Here is a 19,065-nt window from a genome sequence, read left to right on the forward strand (position 1 = left end):
GTGTGAGTTGCCCCTGAAACAATTCCTAAATTACTTTCTTTCACTGTTAATGTTCTTCTTTATTTAAGTCACTGGCATAAAGTTGGTGAGGCAGAGTGGAAGGAAGAGACAAGCAGGATTGAGTAACAAAAATTACTGCAGCTATGGCAGAAACACACGAACTCTGAAGCTTGAAATTGCTTTTCATTCAAACAAAAGAAGTCATTGATGCATTCCTTTTATGACTTCCCTAGTATCGTCTGATTATTTCTTTATTGGAGTGGATAAAACAGAGATCAGAGCTTTAAAAACAGTTTCTAAAATGATACTAGAGTTTTTTGAAATTTAAGACTTCAATAACATCATTATAATCCAAATAAACCCAAAGCCAATCCCTCTCCTTGTGAGCTCCCCATTCCAATTCTAAAGGAATTTCACATACCTGCCAACCCAACCGTTGTCTGAAGTCTTTAAATGAAGAACTTCTTGGAAAGATGCGTGATCCTTGGGAAAATCATCCTACTTCTTCCTACCTCCATTTACCATGATGGTAACAAAGGTACTCATTTCTGATGGTAGATGCAAGTTCTAAATGGACTTAATGCATGTAAAGCAGCTGGAATAGTGTCTGGTATGTGGGGCGTGATTGATTAATGCTAGCGATCCTTCTCCTTTTGTTCTGTTTTGTTTTGTTCTCAGCGTCCTTTCCAGTTGTCACAGAATTGTCTCTGTTGCCCAACTTTTCCTAGGCTAGACTCCCCAAACGTTCCTCTCCCCCCATTCTCTTCTCCTGGCGTCTCTGTCCCTCTTTCTTGCACAGTCATGTCCTGCAAGACAAAGCTTTCACTGGAGCAAAGTTTCTAGGCTTTAGCCTGGATTTTAGGGATCAAGAATTTTCTCTCACAGGATTTGGTAACTTATATAGTTTTCCATTCTCCCCTTACAGTGCTGTCCTTCTCCTTATTAAACGTAGAACGCTGTCCCAGACAGGATTCATTCCTAAACATGTGAATTCTTTAAACTTAATTCAGTAAACAACACTTTGTTCAAGCTGAAATTTGATCATTCCGTTTTTTGCCAGAGACACTTTCAAGCCCTCGTATAGATCTTCATCAACCAATAACATTTCACACGCATGAAATAGCGCATGCTAGAAGCCACTGTTTGCTCCGTGCCAGAGACCCTATTAAGTTCTTTACAAGGCTTTTACTCAATCCTCACACTACCCCTAGGAGGACATGGCCGTCCCCATTTTATAGATGAGGAAAATGAGGGACAGAGTCCGTCTGCCAGAAGGATTCTTGGGATAGTTTAGAGTGTTGTCTAAAGTCACCCAGCTTTTGAATAACAAAGATGGCCTTTGAATTCCAGCAGCAATCTGAACCCTCCTACCAATCAATGATGTGTCAAGGCAATGCAACTACTTGGGGCCGCACGCTGCCCTAAGCCTGTTCTGCCCTTTATTCTTTATTGTGTCCACTCCTGACCGCTGACCACGAGCCGCTCCAGCTGCTGCTCAGCTGCTCCCACACTGACAGGAAGAAGTCTTTCTGCGAGTTTACTAAAAAAAAAAAAGAAGAAGAAGAAGAAAGAAAGAAAAAGAGAAAGGCAAGCAATGAGGGAATGTTGGAAGCAAACATGTTCAACTTTGCTCATAGAGGTGGAGTTTGACCTGGGAGGGTCTGGGATGCAGGGGACTTTGAAATAAGCATGCTATTTATGCAGACTGTTTGTTTGTTTTTTAACTTTTATGGTTTATATTTTGGCTGGAGAACGAGCTTCCTAGTTTTCCAGTAGTATACTTTAACCCATCGACTTAAAAGATAGGGCCGCTGATGGTGCAGTGGGGTTTGTGTGAGGCTGCTAAGCACATTGTGAAAAGGTCAAACCCACGAGCCTATTCCGCGTGGGGAAAGTGGAGCTTTCGCCTCCTGTGACATTAACAGCAGTGGAAACCCCACAGGGCCCATCCACTCTGTCCTCTGGGGCTCTTGGGAGTCAGAGTGGTTTTCCTGGGTGTGAGTTTGGAGGCAAAAGGTGTATTTCTGACAGAAAAGAGTTATAAGCACTTAATTGAACACTGTGTGGTCATCCCAATGCCAAGTGCATTGCTCACTATTATCCAATTAAAATTCCTACCAAAAATTGTCCTGTGCATTTCTAAAACCTATGCTCTGTATTCGTTTCACTCGTCCTTGCTCCTTCCCCTTAATTAATAAGTCACTGAGTGATGTCTGGTGATTATCAGAAGGCACATACATGTCTTGCTCCATGGAGCTTACGTCTCAGAAGGGTGTGGCAAAGGCATGCGATACAGAATAAACACATTAGTGAACACTTGGATTTCACATTGTGATCACGCTAAAATGAAGGAAAGAGCCCATTTTTGATGAGGTAGTTACAGAGGGCCTTTATTCGGGGAGGGGCATTTAAGATTAAGCTGAAGGATTCGGCAAATAAGGTGGCCATGTAGACTGGGGGAAGCCACAGATAAATGTCCATGTGGTAACAATATGTGCAAAGACCCTGAGGACAATAGCTTTGTCCTCAAAACTGAACATCGTTGAAGCAAATGAGTAAGAGATAAAATAGGTGCGACTGGAGATGAGCGTGGGGCCAGAGCGGTGGAAGGATCTTATGGAGGAAGACCATGGAGGGCAAGCTGTATGTTCAAGGCAAAGCTGACTGGGCCAAGTGCTGCTTCCATCTGGAGCATTTTCTCAACTTCCTTGAGAGGGAAACATTTCTATATCCTTGTGGTCAGGAAGCAGTTGAACAAACAGGTGGGTGGATGACTGCGTCGTGCCATAGTTGAAGAAAATAAGCCTGGCTTCCAGTTTCTGTTCTTCACTTTACTTAATGCCACCTTCTCTGAGATTATCATCAGAGTTTCAGTTCTCTGATCTGTAAATTGGGAACATTAATGACGACCTTGGAGAGTAGCTGTGAGGATTCAACCGGGTAATTTGTGGAAAATGCCGGCCGATTCACCCTCTTCTCTCTTTAAACTTCTCTCTACCAAAATAGCTACAATATTGCAGAAATAATCTGCTTCCAATTTTAGCTGATTTGTATTTATGTTGCTTCTCACAATTCAAAGTTGCTCTCCTATTCAGCAAAAAGTCAGGACCCACGCAAGATAAAGGCCTTTCACACAAGGAAAGTTCAAATATTTTCCCAAAACAGAGAGCAATGGAAACGTGGTGGCTGCACCCATAAAGGAGCCCTGGTGGTATAGTCTTTAAGCACTTGGCTGCAATTCTTATGGTCAACAGTTCAAAACCACCAGCAGCTTCCTGGGAGAAAGACTAGGCTTTATCTCCCCCCCAGAGTTACAGCCTCAGAGACCCACAAAGTTTCCCTATGATTCAGCAGGGACTCGATGGCAGTGAGTTTGGTTGTGTATGGTACTGTATCAAGTCAGAAAGCTTATGAGACCCAGAAAAGTAAGGTGTCCTGTCACATACCAGCTCGTCCAGTGTTACTCTATTGTGTTTCTCATTTGAGCCTCACGGTTAGCCACTGGGAAGGACCTCTGGAGATGTTATTCATATCTCCTTTTAAAGCTGTGGAAACTGAACACAGAGAGTTTAAGTGCATCTTTAGGCTCACACAGCTCCTAAGGGGTGCCTGGATTCTGACGTTCTCGCCTCAGGTCTGATACTTCCCCACACGATCTCATCTCTGTCTTCTACAAGGCTAACATTAGCTGCATTGCCATCTCATTGAGTGGCTCTGAAATGTGCTCACAAAGCTATTGTTTCGCCTTTACCATGGATTCATTTTCCTGAATGGAGAATAGAAATGTGAAGGATGAGCGAGAAGAAGTGACCATCTGGGCACTGGATCCCAAACTGGATGGGATCCCAGGAGCAGGCACTCTGGATGGAGTAGGACTCAGGATTGTGCATTGAAGGGTCATTGAAGGGGCTGGTTGAACTGAAGATTCTGATTCCTTAGGTCTGAAATGAAGTGAGAGAGACTGCCTTTTAAACTTTGCTGATGTGACTCAAGAAGTGGTCAGCTCACCGGCAGCAAGGGGCCAGCCTTTTCATTTTCTTGCTGTGACCACACTGTGTTACTGAGGGAACAGGTTTCCAGTTCCTCCCAGAAACTCCACCACACCCAGCCTGTTCAGAGCCACTGACTCCCTCTTCAGAATATACCAGGTCATGGCCACAGCCTGGAGATCTCTGACCTCATGCATTGATTTAGCTCTGAGAGATAAGCTTTCACTTAAAAGAATTTAATATTATAATGATAGACAGATCTGTGATATTAAATATTTTCCATTTTAAGAATAAGCCTCTCAGGAGATTCTACAACAGCCCATAGCTGGAAACTGTGGCCTCGGAAGTGGTTTTCCCTCAGGCAAAGGTCTGGCTTTCTGAAAACCTAGTCTACAGAGTTGCTAGTGGTTTCTTGTTGGGCTGCTAAGTGCAAGGTCGGCAGTTCAAAACCACCAGCTGCTCCTTGAGAGAAAAACAGGGCTTCCCACTCCATAAAGAGTTAGTCTGGAAAGCCCACCAGAGCAGTTCTACTCTGTCCTAGAGGGTTGTTATGAGTTGGCCTCAACTTGATGGTAATGAGTTTGTTTTGCTTTCTAAGAAAAGGTACTAAGAAGGCACTATCCTCACTTCACAGAGACTTTGAGTACTACCAGTTTCCACGTGATTTCTTTAACATTCATCTCACCTACGATTTTGTCCCTAACTACTTGCCACAATGAGAGGGATAGGAAAATTCTCCACAGGTGTTTAAAACACTACACGTAAGAGCAGTTCAAAGTTAAGGGTACTCTGATTGCCAGTTGATTCCAAGTTGACTCAGACTCACAGTGATCCTCTCTGTGTGTCAGAATAGAACGACATAGACTTTTCAAAGGAGGAATTTTTTTGGAAAGCACATCACCAGACCTTTCTTCTGAAGGTCCCCTGGGTGGGCTCCAACTTGCAAGCTTTTCTATTGAGCATGATTGCCCTGTTATTGTTGTTGTAATTGTTGTTACTGTGAGTCACAGTAACACCTCTGTACAGAAGACCGAAACGCTACCTGGTCCTATGCCATTCTCACAATTTGTTCTTACCATCAATGCTGCAGCCACTGTGCCAAATCCATCTTGTCAAGGTCAGCCTCTTTCTCCCTGCCCCGCCACTTTATGGGGCATTAGGATTACCCTAAAGCCTCCGAAATGCCCTGGTAAAATATAGGCTGATGTAAGCTCCAGTCAGTATAAAATTAGCCTCATGGGAATATTTTAGACATCTCTAAAGCTGGCACACACTTTCCTTGGAATCGCAATTATCTGGTTTACAGTAGGTAGTGGTGGTGGTTTTGATTTCATGTGGTCATGGCATGCCTTTCATGTTTACCACATTTAAATGGCAGCCTAGATAGAGTCAGGTTCAAAAGAACTTGAGTGATGACATTGTTTCATAATCAAATATTTAAAATAGTTCACTACTAAAAAAAGAATTAGAAAATTAAATATCTGCCTAAATCTGGATTATACAACATTGGTATGTTTTGAGTTTGTGTGTGTGTGTTTGTGTGCATACATGTCAAAAAATACCCACAATTATTGGCCTAGCTTGTACAGGGCACAAAGCGTTGCTAATATGTGGGTTTCTAATACTGAAATTCTCAACCAAAGTTCGTTTGATGGAAAGCTGTATCATTATTGCAGCTCTCAAAATGACCTGTGAACAACCACTTCTCCCACCTCATGCTCTAGTGTCTACTTCATCTCTTCTCCCAATATTTTTTAAAAACTTCACTCATTCATGTGCTCACTCACTCACTCACTGTCCCAGTGAGTTTCCAAAACCGTAACTCTCGACAGGAATAGAAAGCTGCGTTAGACAGGGTTCTCTAGAGAAACAGAAGCAAGAAACAGCTAGCTAGTCCACACAACAGTAGAGAAGGCCCAGTTCAGCTCACTTTCGTGGGTACAGTTACAGTAGTAGTTTACTGAAGGGCCTTCGGGTCATGTGGGCTGTATTGGTCTAAGGTCAAGGCAGCAGCCAGCCACGTCTGCCCTCAGGGTGGGGCAGCAACAACAGGAAGATGATAAGTTGAGGCATAGCAGAAGCCAGCAGTGGGGGTCAAAGGATCCCCCAGAAGTGTGACAAAGCAGGTCACGAATGACCTGGAGCGCTGCAGAGCAAGGGGCCAGGGTTCCCAGGTGGCCTCCGCTCACACTAGCACAGTGTGCAGTTGTGGCAGAGGACTAGGTCAGGCAGCAGGTAGCTGGGCTGGCAGCACAGTTCTTACCTCGGCAGTCCTCCAATCAAAGGGTCACCTGATCAACCTCCTCCCGCATGCTCCTACGTAGGAGGCCTCCTTGGCGCAATAAAATAACTATCCCCAAAGCCCGTTCTCCGGGGGAGTGGCTGGTGGCTACGCACTGCTGACCTGTGGCCACAGCCCAACATGCAGCCACCTTAACACCAGGGCTCCTTTTTGAAGAACGTAAAGAAGACAAATGACTCATTATCTACATTGTATGTTTTCATTAGAACAAAAAGGACTTTACATGCCAGCAATCGCAGTGTTATGCAGAGAATACCCAGAACGCTCTGGCACTTCTACCTTTGACCTCTTTGAGGCAAGGTCTTTTCAACACACCAAAGTTGTGACCGTTGTGTTTGCTATCTTTGGTGCAAAGTGAAAAGATGGCTCCAAACTGGGATCCTTTGGCATCTTTCCATTTCCCTGAAGCCGATGAAAAGGCCGCAGAGATGTTTCAAACACAGGCAAGGAGGAAGAGAAGAGAACATATGCCCGCATTAATGAAGTCAAACTGCACGATAAAACAGAAATGAAAGGAAAATTAAGTGTTTCTTCATTTGTTTGGTTCATTCCTTTCCGCGGCCATTCAGAATTCCCCCCCAGTGCTTATTTCCTTTCTCGTTCCCTTTGCTGCTTCTACTTTGAGCCCCAAGGTTCCCCCTCTGCCATCTCAGGTCCTGTTGATGGGAGGTCCAGTGATACCTAAGACAGTGCTTCCAGAGATCCAGTTTCTGTTGTCACAAATGTGTTCCCCCTCATCTAACTCTCGTGCAGGCTGCCTTTACTGTCCGTTCCTCCTCCCTCGTCCTCCGCCATGCTCCTTGGGCTTGGCATGGCAGTGTGCTGAAAGCCCTCCACTGCTAGCAAAGAGGGTGAAGCTGGAGCCCACCGGCCTCGCCTCTGGAGAAAGCGAACGTGAATCTGTACTCTTAGAGGTTACACCCACGGAAACCGTGTGGGGAGAATTCCACTCTCCTGTCGGGTCCCTATGAGTTGCAATTGATTTGGTGATTATTCGTTATGAGGTTAACACTGAGAAAAACGATCACTTGTTGTTTGGGTGTTACAAATAGTCAGCACGGGTGGCTGCTAACCCGCTATTTGAAGGGTCAAGTCCAACCAGAAGTGCCTTGAGAAAAAGACCTGTTGATTTACTTCCAAAAGGAACTAGTCAGCAGGTGGAATTTCAATGATTCCCTAGGCTCCAAAATCCCACATCAGAAGATAAGGCTTGTAGGTCTTTATTTTTCTCATCATCTAAATCCATTTTGGTCCAAGCCAGAACTATTTTGTGGAAAGTGGATGTTCATTTGGGAGTGTAGCATTATACCCAAACCTAGAAGCCATGCTAAATGTTAATTGTGATTTATTCTTGAACATTTATTATTCTTGAATATTTGTTGTGATTTATTCTTGAACACTGAACTACAGCTAGCAAAGGCCTACTTGTTTATAATGTGTTATATGATACATCTTTTAAAATATGATATATTTAAATTTTACAGAGTAAAAGTCACATTTTAAGTCATCTCAACATTTTCACTGATTGTTTTCCCACATAAGAAAGGATTAAAACCCAAGAGTATGTGTATCTGTTACCTTCAACTGACTCCAATTCATGAAAATCCCATATGTTTCACAGCCGAACTACGTCCCACAGGGTTTCAGTGATTTATTTCCCAGATATGAATCTATAGTTCATCTTTCCGAGATGACTCTGGTTGTACTTGAACTTTCGATCTTTCTATTGACAGCTGAGTGTGTTAACAATTTGCCCACCTGGGGCCACTAGAGGAGGTGTAGCCAGCAGCTGCCGTCAAGTAGTTCTTCTATGGCTTCCCCATGACTGCTAAATAGAGGTGCCCGCCGCATGCATTCCACGGCTATCGGCTTGCAGAGACAGATGGCCACGCCTCTTTACTCTGAGGTATTCACGAGGGGGTTCAAGAGCTTTATTATCTCTAAAGTATGAACAGCAAACCCATTACCATCAAGTCAGCTCCCATTCACAGCCACCCGAAAGGTTGCAGTAGAATTACTAGTCCACAGGCTTTCTGAGCCTGTAACCCTTTCAGGGACAGAGTCTCTTATCTTTCTCCTTTGGAGCCCTGGGGCAGCTTAAAGCACTGATGTCATATGGTTTTCATAAAATAGTTTTCATAAAAAAAAGAAGTAGGCATTGGTGGTTACAGGGAGGCTTGGGGGAGGGAGGGAGAAAAAAGAGGGGAAAGAGATTCTCTGACATCTCCTTTGGGAGATATAGGGCCACCAGGAGTTAGAATGCACTTGCTGGTAGTGACTTTGGTTAATTGATTTATACTCAGCAAAGCTTCTCAATCTCACAAGGATGAATATTATGTGAGACACTATGATAATAGAAAAAAATCCAGAAAAACGGTTTTCACCCGAAAAGAAGTAGCATCGCCTCAGTGATTTCCCAAGACTGCAACTCTTGAAGGAGCAGCAAGCTTCATCCTTCTTCAGTGGAAGAGCTAATGTTTTGAACTGTTGACCATTGATTAGCAACCCAACATGAATCCACTACGTCATCAGGGTTCCTAACCTCTCCCACATTCTTCCATGCATGAGGTGTTTGACAATTTCCTAATTGCTCTTTATGGATGCATATGTATGTAGAGAGAAATTGATATCATGTAAACAGCACCCACAGTTGAAGAAGTGGGCACATCCAGTCTGAGTTCCATGGGGCAGATGTTAAACTGACTCGCATAGCTCTGGGGGCTGATGAACTCAAGATTGGCAGTAATTCCACAGACTGATGTCAAGCTGCAGAGGCAGATGGATCCAAGCTCTGAAGGTCAGGCCTGGAACTGGAGAGGTGAATGAAACCAAGACCAACAGGTGAGATGGCAGGCTGTTAATGGTTCCCAGGGTTGGAAGGCAATTTGGCAAGCTATTGGCTCAAATCCAAAGAACCAGATGCAGAATCCAGAACTCACAAAACAAAACCAAGTAAGATTTCCCATAGTATCTCGTTAAATCTCGATTGCATCAGGGTTGAGGCTTGTCTAGGGGGATTGCACACCACGCTAACCTTTTTGAAACTGCTCGGCTGCTCACAGATGATCCCATCACGGAGCTGACATCATGTTAGGTCATATCGGGGAAAATTACTAGGCCTCAACTGCCAAACCACTGAGAATCCTGGCCCGGCCAAGTTCACATAAAACTTATCACAGGCATCTACAATTGCCAATCAATGTTGTGAAACGAAATTTCATGTCTGTCGTAAATATGTAAATACTCAAAACTATCCTCAGTCTAAAATTCATCATTAGAATGCAGTCCGTTACTGTCCAGAGGGATAGACTGCAGTAAACGACAACCTGAAGGAAAAGACAGGCCATCGGACTGATGATCCAACGGCAAATTTTATGTTCACAGTACAGCTTTATATATAATGAGGCAAGGGACATAGGGTGCATACTGCAACAATAACTTCGTGATAAAATTGCTCTAAGCACAAATAATTCCTTACCTTATCTTATCTTAACACATGCAGCTGTGTTCTCAGTGGCCTCAGGGAATCTTGGAACATGGGAAAACATGACCATTGTCCCAGCAGTCTGGGTTACACAGTGTCCCCAAGCACCCCAGAGAGTCACCAATAAAATCAGTGACTCTCTATAAAAGTCCATCCAATGGTTAAGAGCTATGGAGTCTTGGTAGAGTAGTGGTTAGACACTGGGCTGTGATTGGCATGGGCTGTGATTCAAAACCATCAGCAGCTCTGAGGGAGGAAGACTGGACTTTCTATTGCCAGAAACAAGTAGAACCTCTGAGCCCCACAGGAGTCACTCTGAGTCAGCATTGACTCTATGGTAGTAAGTGAGGCTCGTTAAAAGGGACAGAAGCATTTTTGCTTTTGTAGAATACCTTTCCCCTACAACTTGATGAAAGCAAACAGCAAATGGAAAATGAATGTTCTCACTGTTGTAGTTCATTTCCCGGGGTCTAAAATCGGTTGTATAATTATTATAATCATTCATTAACCTACAGTTATCTACATAATCATTTTTATGGCTACAATAAGGATGATTAGCCAAAATATTTTGATCAAATGCCAAATGTGAAGCCAATCAAATTAAAACAGAAGAACGATATATAAATGAAGTCATTTCTGCCAGGAAAATCACTCTTGCTATCAGGAAGAACAGGCTATACCATAGTTGCCAGTGAAGCTCAGTGTCGCTACTATGTCCTTCTCCTCATTCGAAGACTGTGATGCTATGTCATCTACTCTGCAACCTGCTTGTCTCATGAGTGGATTATTAAAATCCTCTTCCCCACCAACCCTCTGAACTCCTTCAAATCTCTCTGTGTTCTTTCTTGGATATTCCTGAAGCACCCATGTGATGATCTTCCTCGCTTCTTGAACCCAGAACAAAGTCCATCCTTCTCGCTCCAGGCATCAATCGCCACCACAAATTGACTGTATTTCCCTGGTCTGATTTTGTTCAAGATTTATCTCCACTGGAAAGTTCTGTTTAAAGTTGATCTTTTTACCATGTTACAAATATTCAGATGTGATTTTCCCCCATTGTTCATTGTTTTTCTTTCCACTAATTCCAATTGCATTGTTCCAGGCTGTATTCTTTCAGCTCACAGCTCTCTCTCCCATCATTTCCTCTATGCTATTCATCGAAGCACTACAATTATGGTTTTATTCTACAACTATCTATTTTTACTGGCTGGTCTGGATATAAGCACATGGACTGCTTAGATAGTAAGCCCTAAAAAAGCCCATGATTCAGTTTATCGTAGCATATCCTTTTGTACCTCCCAGAATGCATCTGCTGTTTGCCCATCATATGACACACAATTTTCTGATAATACAAAAGTGAATGCTTGGGATTATGTGAGTGCAAGCACAAATTAAACAAAAGCTGGGTACATAGTGCCCTTCCATTGTTGAATATTAAAAGTGAATAATGCAGACCAGCTCCTAGTAATTTTGTTTCTCACTGCTGATCCTTTTCACTCACCTTAATGCTACCAGATAGACTTGCATTTTTACTTTAGGTTGATGATCCCTTACTAAGCATGCCCTGACTTTATTCTGAAGGAGGAATTATATTTACAGCTTAGAAACTAGATGCAAGATTCCAATAATGGAACACGATGGATCTTTTTCAGTAACAGTTCTTCAACCAAACCGATTATATGAAAAAAAAAGAAAAAAAAGCTACAAAAGAGAGAAAACATAAAATTGCAAATTAGCACAGTGCTGAGGATAAAGGAGCCCAGATGGAAGCTGGAAGTCTCAGAACAGAGCAAATAGAAAGTAACAAACGCTGTGACATGTTTTTATTAGGTTTGGGTGATATTATTATAAGCCTATTGTCCTTTAATTCACTTCAAGTCATAGCAACCATAGAGGACAGAGTAGACCTGCCCGACTGGGTTTCAAAGGCTGCCACAAGTTTCTCCCATGGAGTGGCTGGTGAATTCAAACAGCTAATCTTTTGACTAGCAGTTGATTGTGTAACCACTTACAATGGAATTCTATTTCTCAAAAGAGAAGAAGTGTGTTTTCTTAGCTTGAAGATACCACATCTGAGGAGGTAAAGCAAGCTTTAGGACAAGGAAGGAAGGCAGGACTAACAAACACGAACCTTATGTAAGTGTGCTAGGTTAGGTAAAAAACAGTCCAGGCAAGTCAATGCCGTGGTTTCTAAAGGTTTTGTTTGTCTGTTTGCCATTCAGTGAGCTGATATTTAGATATCTCACTTTAGTACAAGGCAAAGTTCAAAATCAATTTAGCAATAAGATCCCACAATGTTGTGTTGGGAGAGGAGGAAGAGGTTAAACCCTACTGGGGTGAGTAACAAAATCTTAGAGGAGATGACACACTAAGTTACGTTTGAAGTGTGAATAGAAGAAAAGAGTGAACACAGTCTGAGGATCATCGGCAAAGAAGGGCAGGGTGTTTGAGAGAGTGTACTCAGACCACGCCAGAGGCAGACTGGGGTTGGAGAGAGAAAAGTTTGGAAAGCATGTTTAAGCCAAAACATAGGCACTTTGACATTGGAGAACTAGCTAAGTGCCCAATGCCAGGAGTGGACAAAATCGGAACAGGCTGGGTATGATTATGATAAGTGGAAAAGATTACATTTTAATGAGGTAGAGAAGGGAGCAGGGAAAATAGGAAGGGAGTTTTAATAGACCCAGTGGTGACTGGAGGTTGTATGTCATTAACAAAATAAAGAATGTATAGTGGGAGAGAGTGAGAGAGAGAGAGAGAGAGAGAGAGAGAGAGAACACAATTTAGAGATGTAGTTTGGGGTGAGAACTGCATAAAACTAGATGTTACAATAAACTCAATTTCAGACACGTTGATTTGATGTGCTTCCCATGTGTCTCTTGGAAAGAAAATGCTAAGAGATAAGGATTGATGCCTATGAGAAAATATTCTCTCATGGTAATTACAGAGGCTATAAAACGATTTTCTGGTGGCTGGACTGCTGACTCACTCTAGTGAACCCAGGTGGATAGAAACTACCTGTTTTTTTGTTAGCTTGTTTGTTCCACCTGATTTAAGGTTGAACTAAGATGCTGATTATTTCTCTCTAAGGACAATGATGGGCACACCAGTCTTCATCCTAGTACCCTATCAGAGAAACAGGGATTGTTTCCACAGCCCCATCTTTTTCATATCTGCACATATGTATCTTCACACATTTAGTCTGTTTATCTAGAAAACTTTGCACCCACCCCCATTTAATTTTTACCCACATATTTTTTGTCACTTTGTGACTATCTTTATGATTCTTTTAATGTCTCTGAGTTCACAGGCTACTGCTATTTTATCCTGTGTGCTCAAGCTTCACAACAATGATAAGGATGGTGCATAACTGGGAGGCATTTACCTAACAACAGCTATTTTATTGTATGGTTGATTAAAGTATATGAACTAACAAAATATGCGACTATTCTCCTTGTTTTATAGCAAATAATAGCATTTTCATGTGCAGAAAATCATAGGACTTGTCCACACATAGCTACTAGGTTATAGGTTCTTTGATTCCATTTTATGTTATTCATTCAAGAAATGTAGAATGATGGTTAAAAATCATTGGGGGCTTGGATGGTATTAAAGACTACAGGTAAGCCAGAAACTATAGTCCTTGATTTGATGGTGCTTACAGGCTAGAAGGGAAGGTTGATATTTTTTTAATGTGCTATTGTGTTTAAGGTAGCAAATCTCATGGTAGAGAAAGTATGTTGCCTGAAAACAAGCTTAAGGAAATGCTTTTAAGAATTGGCTGTCTTAACAATTTTTTAAAAGAGAAAGTAGTGAATTAATTATGTGAAAGCATTTAAGAATGCATAATAATAAAAGTTTTACTAATTTGACAGCCTAATGGCCCCCACATGATAAAATATGTTAGTGATAAATTATTTAACTTACTTTAAAAGACTTCTTTCATTTGAATGTTGTAGAATGTGAATGAACTAATAATATATAATTTCAAAATGGAACATGGGGGAAGTGTTTAATAATTAAGTGGTTTCTGTTTAGTCCAGCAATTGATTTAAATCAAGGGAGGGGGCCTTTCAATCTATTGAAAGTCCTTCACATTGTGCTATTAATAACTTATTTTTATTAAAAATCAATTAAGGGGGCATCTTAATTAAATTTTCTATTACTAACCCAGAGTACATGCCAACTTTTATTTAAAACCACATAGATTAACAAAAATAATTCAAAATTAAATAAACCAGCTCATATTTTGCTAGAACCATACGACCAGAAAGTTGTAAAATAATACTACTCAAAACTGCAGGTGTTATATGCCAAGAAAGAATAAGAGACGGGAGGAAAAATAGGAAAGACATGGATAAGAAAAAGAAAATAATCCCAGGGGTTGTCAGAAACAGACGATGCAGCTCGTAGGGTCGCGAAAGGATCAGCAATTCCTCGGACATTGTCAAGTGTCTTTACTCTAATCAAAGCGTCTCAGCTAATCAAAAGGGGCTGGCAGAGTGCCATCAGGGTATTGGATGGAATGTGAACTTGAAAGCTGGAAACTGAGACTTCTAAAATGAACGACGAAGACTTTCCAATGTTTCCATTTGTTCATAGTATTCACGGAACAAAATTTCCCGTTTTCTGAGACCTTCTTTGTGTAGATGTCTGCTTCTTTTTCCTAGGTGCCAGTAAAGCGTAGTGCCCCGTTTTCATCTGAGAACAAATGAATTGTCAGATGTTTACACACAAGAAAGAAAACCTTCACGCCTTTAAAAAGTCAATCAAAAGAAATGTAACGAACCACTTTTCTTCGAAGTAAACTTCCATTCATTTCCTCAAAACTACCATCCAAATAGTGAAATAAAGGCCTGCGCAAGAATCATTTATGAGATCAAATCAGTAACACTAAAGGAGCCTGTTCAGAACTTAAAGTGGCAAAGGGAGCAAATGGTTTTATGAGCATCAAGGCTGTCAAAGCCTCTGCTCGTGCCTCAAATGTACGGCCTTTCCCCAGCCCTACCCTGGCCCCCATCAGATAAAGGCATCTTTGCCTAGATTATTTCCTTGAGTCCGTAATTTCAAGAACCAAAATAACCTCATAATTTAAGCAGTGTGTGTGTGTGTTGTGTGTCTTAATCAGTTCAAAAAAATAATGATAGTTGGGGTGTGGGGAGGGTGGTAAAGAGGAGAATTTGTAATGTTCCAGTTCTCAAAAGAAATGAGTTGTGTCGGTGTATTCCGACTACTCCTGGTGTCCATATGTGTTTCAGAATAGGACTGTGCTCTGTGGGGCTTTTCCGTTTTCAGTGTCTGATGTTTTCAGAAAGCAGATCATGAGGAGTTTCTTCTAGTTGCTTCTGGGTAGACTCAAACTCCCAACCTTTCAGTTAGCAACTGGGAGAGGCATTAACCTTTTCACCAACCAGGAACCCTCTTGGTTTGATGGACGATATGTAATTTGGGAGGGAGCTAAAGCTCTCTACTCTTCTAAAGAGCTACAATCTCAGAAACCCACAGAGGCAGTTCTACCGTGGCCTCTAGAGTGGATCTGAGTAGGTCTCCAGTGGATGGCAGTGCGTGAACTCTGTGAACCGTTTTAAAGACAGCCTGTACTTGATCTTAGCCAAAAGGCCAAATACAAGGTGTTGAATGGACCATGTAGCAGATACAAAGGAACAAAAACAATCATTGTGTGATCACCTTCCTCACATAATGGCTGAAGACGAAAGTGTGCATAAGCAAGTGTGGTGAAGAAGGCGGATGGTGCCCGGCTACTGAGAGATATAGCGTCTGGGGACTTAAAGGCTTGAAAGCAAACAAGCGGCCATCTAGCCCAGAAGCAACCGAGCCCACACGGAAGCAGCACACCAACATAGGTGACCATGAAGGACAGAGGAGACCAGGTATCCAACATCAAAGGTGGGGTGGTGGTGAGAATCACATCACCGTGAAAGAGGGGGAGTGCATGATGGGGACCCAATGCCCACCTGTAGAGAGCTGAACACCCCTTCCAGAGGGGTTGTGAGGAGGAGATGGGCCACACAGGGTTCAGTGTAACCATGAAACTCAAAACCTTCCTCTAGTTCCTGAACGCTTCCTCCCCTCCCAATCATCATGACCCCAATCCTACCTTGCCTTGCGGACCTGGTTATACCAAAGGATGTACAGCGGTGCAGTGGGGATCTGGAGGCACAGGGAATCTGGAATCTAGGACAGACGAACCCTTCAACACCAGCGGTGGGAGTGGCGACACCAGGAGGGAAGGGCATGTAGAAAGGGAGAACCGATCTCAGAGATCTATGTGTAACCTCCTCTCTGGGAGATTGGCAAGGGGGATGCGGGTGAGGGGAGATGCCAAGGAGTGTAAGATAAGATATAATAATTATTTGTAAACTATCAAGGGACCTGGGGTGGGATCAGGGAGGGAGGGGGATGGGGGGAAAAAAAGGGAAACCGAGCTGATTCCAGGAACCCAAGTGGAAGGTGAATTATGAGAGTGACGAGTGCAACGAATGTATAAGGGTGCTTTGCTCATTTGATGTATGCACAGATTGTGATAAGAGCCTTATGAGCCCCAATAAAAAGATTTAAAAAAAAAGAAAATGATTAGGGCAAAGAATGTACAGATGTGCTTTATACAATTGATGTATGTATATGTATATGTATGGATTGTGATAAGAGTTGTATGAGCCCCTAATAAAATGTAAAAAAATAAATTTTAAAAAAATTAAAAAAAATAAATTAAAAAAAAAGAGACAGCCTGTAGACGTAAATTCATTTCTGTTTTCTTCGTTTTCCAGATCTTCATCAACAACGAATGGCACCATTCCGTGAGTGGCAAGAAATTCCCTGTCGTCAATCCAGCCAACGAGGAGAAGCTCTGCGAAGTAGAAGCGGGAGATAAGGTGAGTTCCCAGCACCGGTTCCCTGCGTGGGTCCTCTGTCCCTCTCTCCAGTCTGAGACCCCACAGTCCACTGCTAGTTGACATAGACTTGTCATTAAAATATGACTCCTGAGGCTTCCCGGGAGATTTTTAAGTAGTTCTGGGAACATGGCGAACATTAAGCAGCCATTTCATGGTGATGAGTCTTTCCTTGAGGGTGCTCTGTTTTATTCGCTATATACTAATTGGTCTTGCTTCTTTTTCAATGGACATAGTATCCAGCGTAGCCATAAGAACTGTACACACCATGATTGAGCAAACACTCAAGAGCTATTCACAGAAAACTGCTCTTCAGTAAACCTTAATATATGATTTTTTAAAACATCCTGTTGCTCATCAAATTCATTGAATAAGCTGAATACTTTTAAAATTCAATTTTAAATTATTTAACATAAATAATAAATTAAAGATTGTGGTGCTCTAGCTAATAATAGTTTAAAAAATGGAAACTAACTTATTTGTTAATAACTTTTAAAAAATATGCTCTGCATGGTGTTTGAATGAACACTCAAGGCAACCCTAGGCAGAACATGCTATTCTCAACCCATGTAAGTTCTGAGGATGTAAGGGCAGAAAATAAAGCTGCCAACCTCCTAAGGCGATACTGCTAATAGGAAAATCATCCAAGTACTGATCTTCTGGCTCCAGAGCCTATGACTGGTAGGGCTACTACCTTACCTTGTAATTATTATTCTCAGTGTAAGTACCTATCACTCTCAGTGTAAGATACGGTGATGTTGAATACAATCAAGGGTGAGGCTATTAAAGGTTTTCAGAAATCTGAATGCATACCATCACATTATATTTTGTCCTGAAGTTTAAGTCTAATTTGAAATCACTGTTCTAGTCTTCAGTTGCCCAGATGTGACCAAGTTTCAAGTCCCTGTGACATAAAGTCTGGTCAGGTAACTGCATGAAAAGACTATTGGGGCAGATGAAATGATCAATACTTTTTCTTTCTTTTTAAAATCATTTTATTGGGGCTCATCCAACTCATCACACTCTATCCATCCACACATCCATTGTGTTAATGAGCACAGCACTATTTCACTGAGTGACAGAAAGCACCTATCCCAGGCCTGTCTGGGTTTTTTTGTTTGCTCGTTAGTTTGTTTGTTTTTTACTATTGCCCTTTTTGATGGAATCCCTGGTGGTGCATTCAGTTAAGCGCTGTGCTGCCAATGCTTAACTGCCAATGCAAAAGTAAGGTTGGCCTTTTAAACCAGCAGCTCGTGGTGAGAAAAAGAAGGCACCCTTAAACATTCCCAGCCCTGGACACCTATGGAGCAGGTGCAGTCTATCCTGTAGGGTAACTATGGCTTGAAATAGATTTGATGGCAGTGCCTGTTTTGTTGTTGTTACTTTGGCTTGCTTTTTATCCCACCAGTCAATAGATGACTACTTTTAATTACAGCGTGTCTTATAGCCTAAGAGTGAAGTGCTCAGCTGCTAAGGGAAAGACTGGTGATTTGGACCCCCTCAACAACTCTTGAGGAGAAAGTCCAGTGAGCTGATTCTCTTCTAGCGAAATCAGCCTGGAGAACCCGGCGGGCAATCTCACTCGGTCATCTGGGCTTGGTTTTGATCAATGACATCACCAACCACAATCTTAATGGTCTAAGCAATGTAGACCTATTATTCCATGATAGCTAAAGACCTGAGGGGCTCTTTGGAATTGAGGGAAGGCTCCCAAATTCAAGTTGCTGTATTATCAGAATGACATCAGGTTAATAACAGAAAGGGCTTAAAAATTGGAGTCAACAGTCAAATATAAACAGGATAGTCTGGTATCACATGACACTTGCTAACAGATTTCAATCTTGATCAGAATACAATAGTTCAAGGATTTATCAGTGCATAAATTCTTTGAGGATTTCTCACTATTCCCAGGAAAGGTTCTTTGTGATGTTATTTAACACTCGTTCCACCCACACCCCACCAACCAGAGCTCCCCGGGTGTCACATCCAGTGTTGGCTACCAAATATTCCACAGCGCAGTCAGTCTTCAAAAGGGAGGATAGGCCATCTGTTCCTTTTTTGTGTAAAATTAAGAGCTAGAAAACATTGAGGATTAAATAAGAAACAATGAAAAAGTTTTTAACAATGCTGGAAGCATTAATATATAGGGGTTTCAAAAATGTTGCACAAAAATGGAATGCAAAGACAAATATCTCCACTAAATGTTATGCTCCTTTATAACATTTTAATTATGACCAAGTCTTTCATTTTTGAAAGTTATCACTAAACTTCCCAGATATCATTGTTGTGCTCTGTAATATTAAAAAAAATCTCACTTTCAACAAGTTATGCAGATATTTCTGGTTGGGAGGAAGTAGTATTTTAAGAATCAGAGATCTA

The 19,065-nt window shown here is 41.9% G+C and overlaps 1 protein-coding gene across 1 annotated transcript in view; it reads left to right on the forward strand.

Moving 5' to 3' along the window:
• The window catches only part of ALDH1A1 (aldehyde dehydrogenase 1 family member A1), a 54,247-nt gene that overhangs the window by 2,233 nt on the left and 32,949 nt on the right, over positions 1–19,065 (forward strand). The window contains exon 2 of the mRNA XM_075560541.1: positions 16,564–16,668. Coding sequence (XP_075416656.1) covers positions 16,564–16,668 — 105 coding nt within the window. The remainder of the gene's footprint in view (positions 1–16,563; positions 16,669–19,065) is intronic.

This window comes from Tenrec ecaudatus, chromosome 10, assembly GCF_050624435.1.
Source record: "Tenrec ecaudatus isolate mTenEca1 chromosome 10, mTenEca1.hap1, whole genome shotgun sequence".
Taxonomy (NCBI): domain Eukaryota; kingdom Metazoa; phylum Chordata; class Mammalia; order Afrosoricida; family Tenrecidae; genus Tenrec; species Tenrec ecaudatus.